The sequence below is a fragment of the Phyllobates terribilis genome, unplaced genomic scaffold (assembly GCF_046119375.1).
Source record: "Phyllobates terribilis strain yellow unplaced genomic scaffold, ASM4611937v1 Scaffold_7__3_contigs__length_470593459, whole genome shotgun sequence".
In the NCBI taxonomy this organism is placed as follows: Eukaryota; Metazoa; Chordata; class Amphibia; order Anura; family Dendrobatidae; genus Phyllobates; species Phyllobates terribilis.
In genome coordinates, this window is record NW_027362767.1 from 266,971,730 (window position 1) to 266,983,744 (window position 12,015).

The window sequence follows — 12,015 nt, forward strand, 5'->3', positions numbered from 1 at the left end:
CTCTGTTCTGCAGGTTTTTTTCATCGCTCCGGTCTTCAGGACAGGTTTGTTTGGCCTTCCTGCCCCCTTTCCATTGCATTTTTGCCCCATTGTCCTGTGCAGCGATCCCTGCTCCTGTTGATCCCTTCTTTTACCACCTCTTGCTGCCTCCATACCCTGAATTAGATCCAGCAGCACAGACTTCGCAGCGCTACAGATCTCGCCTGCAAACCAGCTCCCATTCGTCTTCTAGATCTCCTTGTGCTCCTGCCATAGAGTGCCTTCACATTCTCCCTCCCTGAGGCTTACTTCTTTTTTTGGGTCAACTAACTCGGACTCTGTTTCCCCTTCTTCTCAGCTGACCTTCTCTCTAACTAGGCCTCCTAATGTGGATCCACCCATTTGCCACCTTTCCTAGTCCACCACTTTGCTTGTATTGAATGCAGCGTCCCACAAGGACCTAATGGACAGGAGCATTGATTTCCTGAGTAAGTCCGCCTTTGAGGCGGCTGGATCATTCCATGGTGATGCTCATGGAACTCTCTGATCTAGCTTACCAGATTGTGCAGGCCGGTAAGAATATCAGTTCTAGGTTTTTGAAAGCTGCCATTTGTTCTGTACCCATCCACCGACTTCTTTAACTTTAAAGGCTTGAATCGCCGACACAGCATGTTAAGATTCCCTGGCAGGGTTGCATTGGCACCAGACTGGATGAGATCATCTAAGAAGCATTGGAGCACCTTACTTACCTATTCAAGAGCTAAACCCACCAGCCAAGTCCGCAAGACGCACCAGTTTTTGTCCTTCGTTTAGCTTTCCTCCCAACATCAAGGAGAGGGCATCTCAAGTAAAGCAGCAACCTTTCTTCAAGTCATCTCCATCCTGGCATTTCTGGAGTTAACCTGACCTGACCGCCAAGTCCTGATCCAACAATACATCTTCTGCTTGATGGTGCGAACACTTTCTCAGATTCTGTCCTCCCTGTTCCTTTTCTCTGACTTTTGGATTTCAGCAGGCAATCTTTTATTTCTCCTTTGGGGTGATTGTCCCTATTCCTCTTGGGTAAAGATTGACAGGTTTTTACTTAAATACTGTTTTAGAATCGAGAGGAAATGTGGCTGAACTCCTAGAATGCACATGGAAGCAGCATGAGCCACGGGGAAGGAAGAAGCGGAGCACTCGAGCCGGGACAGGTGATAAACAAGTGTCCTTCATTTTCCAGTTCACAACGACCATTTATAATTTATTGCCCTCTTCTTTGGGCTGGCCACAGTTGCCCACATATTCACAAAAGTCAAGGCCGTGGTGATAGGGCTCCTTTGTAGTGGGATCCTTGTCATTCTCTATCTAGACAATATTCTTATTAAGGCCCTTTTTCGGTCTAAGATATTAGATTCTCCGGGTTAGGCTAAACACACTGACGGAGGGTGTTGGTACAGCAGGCTGGAGGGTATATGGAACATAGAGGACCTGGACACACTGGGATCCACAAAGCCATGAGGTCAGGCAAGAGGGAAATGGCAAGTCTGAAGCAGCACACGGGAACGAAGAGGAATCACAAGGACCAATGTACAATATGATGTACAAAGCTATGATTATAGGAAAACTTCACAAAATCCACAAAACTGATTTCTTCACCACAGGTGTCATTTTCATCATTATCACAGCTCCAATATGGTCGTGTGTACTTAGGTTTCTTTTAAATAATAGTCATCCCTTCCTTCTCCTCATCCCAGAGAGAAGTCACTCCACAAGTTAGGTGTCGTTAGGGGCGTCTGCTCTTTACGTATGGACTCCCTTGTCTTCATTCTGGATGGAGCCTGCAAGTGTCTGCCAAGCTCCAAGGTGGCCATTTCTTTCTTTTTTTCTAGAGAAACAGAGTAAAGAAATTTTTGGTACTCCCCTAAAATCTCTTCTCCTTCATTGGGGCACACTGCTCCTTTACTGATTGCTTTGATGGGCAGTGGCTTTGTCTTCCTTTGAGTTTCTTGGTTTTCCGGTTGCTTCTCTCACTGCTTGGCACTACCTGGTGTTATTTGGTGTCAGCAGGAGCAGACTTTGCTTCTGTCATTAGTGTCGGCCTCCTGGCGGCAGTAGCCACGACTCCTGGCGGCAGTAGCCACGACTCCTGGCTCTGTGTCTCCCACGGAAAGAGAATTTACAGCAAATACTAAAAATTCTCTTTTTATGTTAATCATATTTTTATTAGGTTCATGTCCACTGAGGGGAGTAAAAAAATTAAAACTAAAAATGTTTTATTTATTTTTTTAAAAAATATGAAAAAAAGTAATATAAAAACTTGAATCACCGCTCGCATTTCCCCCTTTGATAATATAGAAAATCAAATAAGCATATTTGAGATCTCCACATTCACAAAAGTCAAATTTATGATAATATAAAAGTATCTGTTGCTGCAAACGCTGTAAAGAGAAGAAATTAAAACTCCAGAATTGTGTTTTTTATTGGTCATCACGCCTCTCTAAAAATATGCAGTAAAAAGTAATCCAAGCATCGTTTGTACCCCAAAATAGTATCCATTAAAAAAAAAAACTAACGCCCCGCTTTTTTTTTTTTTTATACAATTTTCACATTTTTTCTTTTACTGCCTAAAGGGAACCTGACGGCAAATACCTGCTGCATAATCCACGAGCGGCATTTATCAAACACTGAATGATTTTAGCCGTATATGTTTGACTCTGAGATACTGTGGAATTGTTTCCCGTTTTTCAGTACATAATACAATAAAATGAATGATGTCATTCAAAACAACATCTCATTCCTCTTGAATGAAAAGGAGGGAAAAGAAAATGGGAACGCAAAATGATAAAAATCAATGCGCAGTCTTTTAGACCCTTGGGATCAGTCACGTAAATTTTCAGGTGGTCTGCAAATAATGATGAGTTTTGACGACCCATCTTAATTGAGTCCTGCAGTCGGTTATTTTTGTTTGTGTTCCCTTCCATCTTGTCTTTTTAGGTTTTCTAATGAGGAGGTGGCACAGCTGAAAATGTATCGCGAGGCGTTTGGGAGGAAATGGCAGATGATTGCAACTGCACTGAACCGGAATAGTGACTCCATTCGTATGAAGGCCACTCAGCTCCATGGTGAGAATCCTTCTGAGTAGATAGTATTTGTGAAGTGTAAATTATAAGGTTTTCCAAATATTTAAAAAATATAAATCTGAAAATTGTGTCGTGCATTTGTTTTGAGCCCCCCTGAGTCAATACTTTGTAGGACCACCTTTTGCTACAATTCCTGCTGCAGTCTTTTGGGGTCCGTCTCTACCAGCTTTGCACATCTAGAGGTGACATGTTTGCCCCTTCTTCTTTGCACACTCGCTCTCGCTCAGTGAGATTGGATGGAGACGTCTGTGAACAGTAAATTTCAAGTCTTGCCACAGATTCTCACTGGGATTTCGAGCTGGACTGTGAGTGGGCCATTCACACACATGAATATGCTTTGATCATTGAAACTCTGACAGGATGTTTAGGGTTGTTGTCTTGCTGGAAACTGATCCTACACCCCAGTCTCAAGTCTTTTGCTGCCTCAGACAGGTTTTCCTCCAGGATTGCCCTGTATTTAGCGCCACCCATCTTCCCATCAACTCTGACCAGCTTCCCTGCCTCTGCTGAAGAAAAGCCTCCCCACAGCATGATGCTGACACCACTATGTTCGACCATGGGGATAGTATTTTCAGGGTGATGTGCAGTGTTAGTTTTGCATTTAGCTCAAAAAGTTCTACTTTGCTCTCATCTGACCAGAGCACTTTCTTCCACATATTTGCTGTGTGACCTACATAAATTTTTGCAAGCTGCAAATGGGACAATTTATGTCTCGCTTTCAAAAATTGCTTCCTTCTTGGCACTCTTCCATAAAGGCCATATTTGTGGAGTATACAACTAATAGCTGTCCTATGGACAGTTTCTCCCACCTGAGCCGTGGATCTCTGCAGCTCTGCTCTCCTTGCTTGGGATGTCAGTTTAGGTGGACTGCCATGTCTTGGTAGGTTTGCAGTTGGGCTATATGCCTTCCATTTGTGGATGATGGATTGAACAGTGCTCCTTGAGGTGTTCACAACTTGGGTTCTTTTTTTTTTTTATAGCTTAACTTAACCCTGCTTTACTCTTCTCCACAACGTAATCCCTGACCTGTCCGGTGTGTTCCTTGATTTTCATGATGCTGTTTGACGCCATGTTATGTTCTCAAATAGTGTTGAGCGAACGTGCTCTGACAACGTGTTATCCGAGTATGCTTTGTCTTGTCAGAGTATCTTGGGCTTACTCATCTAATATGTTTGCCTCCCTGCAGCTGCATTTTTTTACGGTGGTAGAAACACGCACACATGCGGGGATTGCCTGTTTGTTAGGCAAACCTCATATGTGTTGCGTCTGTTTACTGTTGAAAAACATGCAGCCACAGGGATGCAAACATATTAGACGAGTAAGCCCAAGATACTCTGACAAGACCAAGCATACTCGGATCACACGTTGTCAGAGCACGTTCTCTCAACACTATTCTCAAACAAGCCTCTGAGGCCTTCATAGAATAATTTACTAATAATGTGACTTCTGGAGACAATTGGTCAGTCAGGATTTTATTTAGGAGTATCAGACAACAGGGGGCTGAATACAAATGAACGTCACAGTTTTCAGATTTATACTGTTAAAATATTTAGAAAACCATTTATCATTTCCTTAACACTTCAAAATTACCTGTGACTTTGTCTTGGTATATCATAGAGAATCCAAATATACATATAATTTTATTCCATTATCTAGAGGGTAATCATGGCGTCTGGAGCACAGAGGAAACAAACCGTCTAATTACAGCTGTGAAGGAATCTGTTGTTGACACTTTGCGGAAAGAGAAAAATGGTGAAGAGCTTGTGACTGTACCTAAAAGACGATTGTACACGGGTATACCATGGTTTGTGGTGGAACGCAAAGTCCAGACAAGAATATGGACATCTTGCAGAGTTAGATGGTGATTATATATATATATATATATTTTATTTTTTATCTTTCATGCTGTAGAATGAGATTATGTAATATCAATACCTATTTTTTTTTCAATTTGGATATTTTTCAGTTTCCTCTCCTTAATTAAAACTGCCCCTACGTATAAGAATGTAACTACTATAATACTGCTCCTATGTACAAGAATATAACTACTATAATACTGCCCCCTATGTACAAGAATATAACTACTATAATACTGCCCCTATGTACAAGAATATAACTACTATAATACTGCTCCTATGTACAAGAATATAACTGCTATAATACTGCCCCTATGTACAAGAATAGAACTACTGTAATACTGCTCCCTATGTACAAGAATATAACTACTATAAAACTGCCCCCTATGTACAAGAATATAACTGCTATAATACTGCCCCCTATGTACAAGAATATAACTACTATAATACTGCCCCCGATGTACAAGAATATAACTACTATAACACTGCTCCTATGTACAAGAATATAACTACTATAATACTGTCCCCTATGTACAAGAATATAGCTACTATAATACTGCTCCTATGTACAAGAATATAACTGCTATAATACTACCCCTATGTACAAGAATATAACTACTATAATACTGCTCCTATGTACAAGAATATAACTACTATAATACTGCTCCTATGTACAAGAATATAACTGCTATAATACTGCCCCTATGTACAAGAATAGAACTACTGTAACACTGCTCCCTATGTACAAGAATAGAACTACTATAAAACTGCCCCCTATGTACAAGAATGCAACTACTATAATACTGCCCCCTATGTACAAGAATATAACTACTATAATACTGCTCCTATGTACAAGAATATAACTACTATAATACTGCTCCTATGTACAAGAATATAACTGCTATAATACTGCCCCTATGTACAAGAATAGAACTACTGTAACACTGCTCCCTATGTACAAGAATAGAACTACTATAAAACTGCCCCCTATGTACAAGAATACAACTACTATAATACTGCCCCCTATGTACAAGAATATAACTACTATAATACTGCTCCTATGTACAAGAATATAACTACTATAATACTGCCCCCTATGTACAAGAATATAACTACTATAATACTGCTCCTATGTACAAGAATATAACTACTATAATACTGCCCCTATGTACAAGAATATAACTACTATAATACTGCTCCTATGTACAAGAATATAACTGCTATAATACTGCTCCCTATGTACAAGAATATAACTACTATAAAACTGCCCCCTATGTACAAGAATATAACTACTATAATACTGCTCCCTATGTACAAGAATATAACTACTATAATACTGCTCATATGTACAGGAATATAACTACTATAATACTGCTCCTATGTACAAGAATATAACTACTATAATACTGCCCCCTATGTACAAGAATATAACTATTATAATACTGCCCCCTATGTACAAGAATATAACTACTATAATACTGCCCCCTATGTACAAGAATATAACTACTATAATACTACCCCCTATGTACAAGAATATAACTACTATAATACTGCTCCTATGTACAAGAATATAACTACTATAATACTGCCCCCTATGTACAAGAATATAACTACTATAATACTGCTCCTATGTACAAGAATATAACTGCTATAATACTGCCCCTATGTACAAGAATATAACTACTATAATACTGCTCCTATGTACAAGAATATAACTGCTATAATACTGCTCCCTATGTACAAGAATATAACTACTATAAAACTGCCCCCTATGTACAAGAATATAACTACTATAATACTGCTCCTATGTACAAGAATATAACTACTATAATACTGCCCCCTATGTACAAGAATATAACTACTATAATACTGCCCCTATGTACAAGAATATAACTACTATAATACTGCTCCTATGTACAAGAATATAACTGCTATAATACTGCTCCTATGTACAAGAATATAACTGCTATAATACTTCTCCTACGTACAAGAATATAACTACTATAATACTGCCCCCTATGTACAAGAATATAACTACTATAATACTGCTCCTATATACAAAAATATAACTACTATAATACTGCCCCCTATGTACAAGAATATAACTACTATAATACTGCTCCCTATGTACAAGAATATAACTAATATAATACTGCCCCCTATGTACAAGAATATAACTACTATAATACTGCTCCTATATACAAAAATATAACTACTATAATACTGCCCCCTATGTACAAGAATATAACAACTATAATACTGCTCCCTATGTACAAGAATATAACTAATATAATACTGCCCCCTATGTACAAGAATATAACTACTATAATACTGCTCCTATATACAAAAATATAACTACTATAATACTGCCCCCTATGTACAAGAATATAACTACTATAATACTGCTCCCTATGTACAAGAATATAACTAATATAATACTGCCCCCTATGTACAAGAATATAACTACTATAATACTGCCCCTATGTACAAGAATATATAACTACTATAATACTGCTCCCTATGTACAAGAATATAACTACCATAATACTGCCCCTATGTACAAGAATATAACTACTATAATACTGTCCTCTATGTACAAGAATATAACTACTATAATACTGCCCCCTATGTACAAGAATATAACTACTATAATACTGCCACTATGTACAAGAATATAACTACTATAATACTACCCCTATGTACAAGAATATAACTACTATAATACTGCCACTATGTACAAGAATATAACTACTATAATACTACCCCCTATGTACAAGAATATAACTACTATAATACTGCCCCCTATGTACAAGAATATAACTACTACAATACTGCCCCCTATGTACAAGAATATAACTACTATAATACTATCCCTATTGTGAGCGAAATATGCTCTCCTGTATGCCTTCCGAACTCCAAATTAATAAGATTTGTTTTACGAGCGCTCGGGAAATCAGTACAGCACAGCCAGGAATGGTGTACTAGAAAAAGACTTCTGCTTTATTAACACATGTGACACTTTAAATAGGGTCAGAGACAAAGGAATAGTTCCCTCTGACCTATGAACCAATAGTAACCATAGGGGAGTGAACAGTAATGTGAAACCTCACTGCCCCTCAGTGTTACCTGATGACCATTACATAAGAGTGAAGACAAAATGGATACCACAGACAAACAAGATGGATTCTTTTCTCTCACATTTCCCCCTTTTGTGACCAATTATAGCACCTCAGTAGGTATATAGGAGCGCGCTAGTCGCGTCCTCGGGACTTTCCTACCTGCTTCGCCTCAGTTCCCTACCTAAACACCTATAATTGTATCACAACAATGGATCTTTTCTTGTTTGGGGTCCATAGTATACAATCAGGGGTTCTGTGACACGGTTTTCCTTACATATAAACCTGAGAAACTTAGGTGTAACATAAATCAGCGCTTTTACGGCTACATATATTAACAAGCAGAATAATAATAATTGCATACATGTATAATCCCTGAGAGCCCCCCACCTAGACCCTTGAACCAATTAGTGGGATTCAGGAAAGAGAGTGTTTCTCCCACCAGGAGTCCTTGTTTGCGTCATGTTCCTGTAACCACTTATCCCTTATCTCGGTTATCTTCTGTATATCAGTCCTAACCTGGAGATTCCCCATAACGTCCTTGTAATGACAACATGCGGGACCGATGATCTGACACATCCCACCATAGTGGTCAGGTGGTCCAGCACTATGGGGTGCTGTCAGTGACTACAATCAGCTGCTTCTGTATTATATTAGATGCATTAAGGACATCAAGCACCTGGAAGATCTGGTCATCTAGATAATCAGTCGCCTCCACCAGCTTATCCCATCTGCGTTATGGACGGGTAAATCAATACGCTGCTCACAATCTTATTTGCCACCCCCATTTCTACAAGATGCGGTTTACCCTTGGGTCTGGGATTGTCTGCAGCTCGTCTGTATAATGTGTGTAGAGGGATTGCTTTAACATTTACTCTGGTGTGAGGCACTATAAAGGTTGATGGGGTCAGGAAGGCCGGTGTGCAGACCCCTGTGAAGTTATTAGGTAACCACTTGTAGGCCTGATGTCCACATACAATGTACAAACTCTCCCATAACAGTGTTATTGAATAGACTAGTAATCCATTTAGACAACAAGGTGGAGCTTAATATGTCCATAATCTCTTCCTGATACTGAGTGTCATTTGACATAATACCTGATATCAGTCTTTCCAAGGTGACGTTTACACAGTGCAGCTCAGGATTGAGCGTGGCATCGACCGCTACACACTGTGTGATGTCGGTACAGACCCATTACACTCAGAATACTCAGCTACACACTGTGTGATGTCGGCACAGACCGTTACACTCAGAATACTGTAGAGAAAGCGACGTCTCTGGATCTTATCTGGATGCAGCTGCAAGAGGTGAAGTCCGGATAACAGGAGAGGTCAGCACGACTAGAAGCCCAGGGCATTCCTGTCTGTCTTAGAGGCGGACCACTCCTGTTGAACAACAACCACGGCTCTGTCACCCGTACAGCTACAGGCAAACCTACAGCTCTCTCTTTCCTGTTGTTATCTAGCTTAGTGGGAAAAGTGCGGTTACTCAAATAGAACATTTCTTTCTGGAATGGCTTAATAAGGCATAGTATTGGAGCTCACAGGACTGTGAGTGCAAATCCAACAGTCTTTCGCTAATGTACTCATGTCCATGTCTTTTAAAAGTACTTGGTGATGTCTAATGAATTTATTATCTCAGTCATCATTCAGAACTTCATTTAATGTCTTTGCTAGAGACAATGCCACCACTATCCCCATTAGAACTGGTAAAATGGTCATCATTCTGCTGGTGGAGTGACTCTTTTACAGTGGCTGGCGTGTATCCAAGTGGATTTTCCCTCAAGCTTCACCAAAGTTGCTGTGGTCAGAAGAACTAGGAATGGCTCATCAAATCTTGGATCAAGACTTTTTCTGACGTGTCTTTTTAGGACCACCCAGTCTCCTGGCTTGAGATCATGTGTTCCAGACATTGATTCAGGGTCTGGAATGGAAGAATACACCTGTTTATGCACTGTTTAGGAGATTATGCAAGGCTGGCGCATAGCTAGTCAGGCTGTCATTCTGCATCTGAAGTGACTGTGGGAAATATGACCCTGTTCTAGGTACTGAACCAAAAAGTATCTCATATGGATTGAGACCTGTTCTTATACTTGGAGTGTACCTTATTGAGAAAAGAGCTAGAAGCAAGCATTCAGTCCATGGTTTGCCGGTTTCCTCTTTTGCCTTCTGAATCTTTAACTTTAATGTCCCATTCAGTCTTTCTACCTTCCCACTACTATGTGGATGATAAGGTGTGTGTAAACCCTGCTCAATTCCCAAAGATTTTAAGATCTCTCTCATGACTTCTCCAGTGAAATGCGTACCTCTATCACTTTCAATCACTTCAGGAACCCCATATCTACATACCACCTCCTTCATGAGTTTTTGAGCAGTAATCTTTACTGTCGCTTTCTGCACCAAATATGCCTCAGGCCAACCTGAAAAGAGATCAACACACACAAGCAAGAACTCATATACCGCTACTCATGGTAGTTGTATATAGTCAATCTGCAATCTCTGGAACGGTAGAGCGGACGAGGGGTGTGTTTCTGCGGGATCTTCACAGCTTTCCCTACGTTGTGCACACGTCATACAAGACTGTGTGTGCCTGGCTGCCTGGGTACTGGACCCTGGCGCCACCCATACCTTGTCTACCAAACCACACACAGCTGTTTTTGACAAATGTGTTAGTCCATGGATTACCTGGGCCGTCACTGAGTAAAGAGCTGGCGGCAGGCAGAGCTTACTGCCCTTTTTCCACAAACCTTCCTCAGTCAGCTGGGCTCCCTGCGTCTCCACTCTTTTTCCTGTTGAACCGCCTGTTTCTGCAGGGATTTAAGAATATCAGGAGTGACAGGTGCCACTGAGGTCACAGTCTGTACCGCTGCTAAACTCTCAACTCTCGGCCTCTTTGCTGCTTCCTTGGCGGCGGCATCCGCACAAGCATTTCCTCTGGCTTCATTGGTGTCAGCTCGAGTGTGAGCTTTATTCTCACTATGCCAAGGTTAGTTGGTAACAGGAGAGCCTTCATCAGGGCCCTTACGCTCTCTGTGGTTTATAGGTTTTTCATGTGACTTTAGGCAAGATCTACTATCTACACACACATTTGGCCGTCTTACCCTTTGCCGCTCTACACGCCTCAGTGAGTGCCCTCAGCTCTGCCTCCTGTGCCGATAGGTGAGGAGGGAGTGGTTCAGCTTTTATTACCTCATGTTGTGTGACCACAGCGTATCCAGTATAGAACCGACCAGCATCTTGGCATTTGGATCCATCTACAAAAAAACTCAAAATTTGCATTAGCAATGGGTTCAGCTGAGACATATTCAAACCCTGCCGTCTCTTGCTACATCAGAGCTACACAATCATGGGGTGTATGTATTTCGCCTATTTCCTCCTCTGTCAGAGAATGTAAAAATAGTTCATTTTCCACATCTTTCCCCCCTTTTTGAATCCAATGGCAGAAGCTTAACTGGGTTCAAAACTGTACGTCGTTTGAGGTCTACATTTGGGGGAATGAGGAGAGCACATTAAAGTCAAAGTTGCTGGGTCATTGAAATGTGCCTCGGATGTACCTGACTGAGGCCACCATGAATGTCCTGTTGAGTGTATAGTGTGACCGTGAAATCAAGAACTATTTCTGTGGCCTTTTCAATCATGGCTTGAACCGCAGAAATGGCTGTAACACAAGAGGGTGCCCCCCTGGCAACAAGATCCAGCCTAGCTGAGTAGTAGTCCACTGGTCTTTGTAGTTGTCCGTGTTTTTGGGTAATGCAACCTACTGTATTGTGACCTTTTTTTCCTCTGTGAAATGTCTGGTGTATTGTGACATGCCATGTCGTAAGAAGACTATCTTCTGGTGATAAACCTGTGATTTCTTTTTATAGGCCTTACATGTACGTTCTGCTAGGGAACACAAAAGTGAGATAGATGACTCCTGACATGAGACTTGGCCAGAACAAAG

The 12,015-nt window shown here is 40.7% G+C and overlaps 1 protein-coding gene across 4 annotated transcripts in view; it reads left to right on the forward strand.

Annotated features, from left to right (window-relative positions):
• TTF1 (transcription termination factor 1) overlaps positions 1 to 12,015 on the forward strand; it is a 76,617-nt gene that overhangs the window by 25,444 nt on the left and 39,158 nt on the right. For all 4 annotated transcript variants that reach the window (XM_073640669.1, XM_073640671.1, XM_073640670.1 and 1 more), the window contains exons 8-9: positions 2,956 to 3,083; positions 4,758 to 4,962. In XM_073640669.1, the coding sequence (XP_073496770.1) occupies positions 2,956 to 3,083; positions 4,758 to 4,962 (333 nt within the window). The remainder of the gene's footprint in view (positions 1 to 2,955; positions 3,084 to 4,757; positions 4,963 to 12,015) is intronic.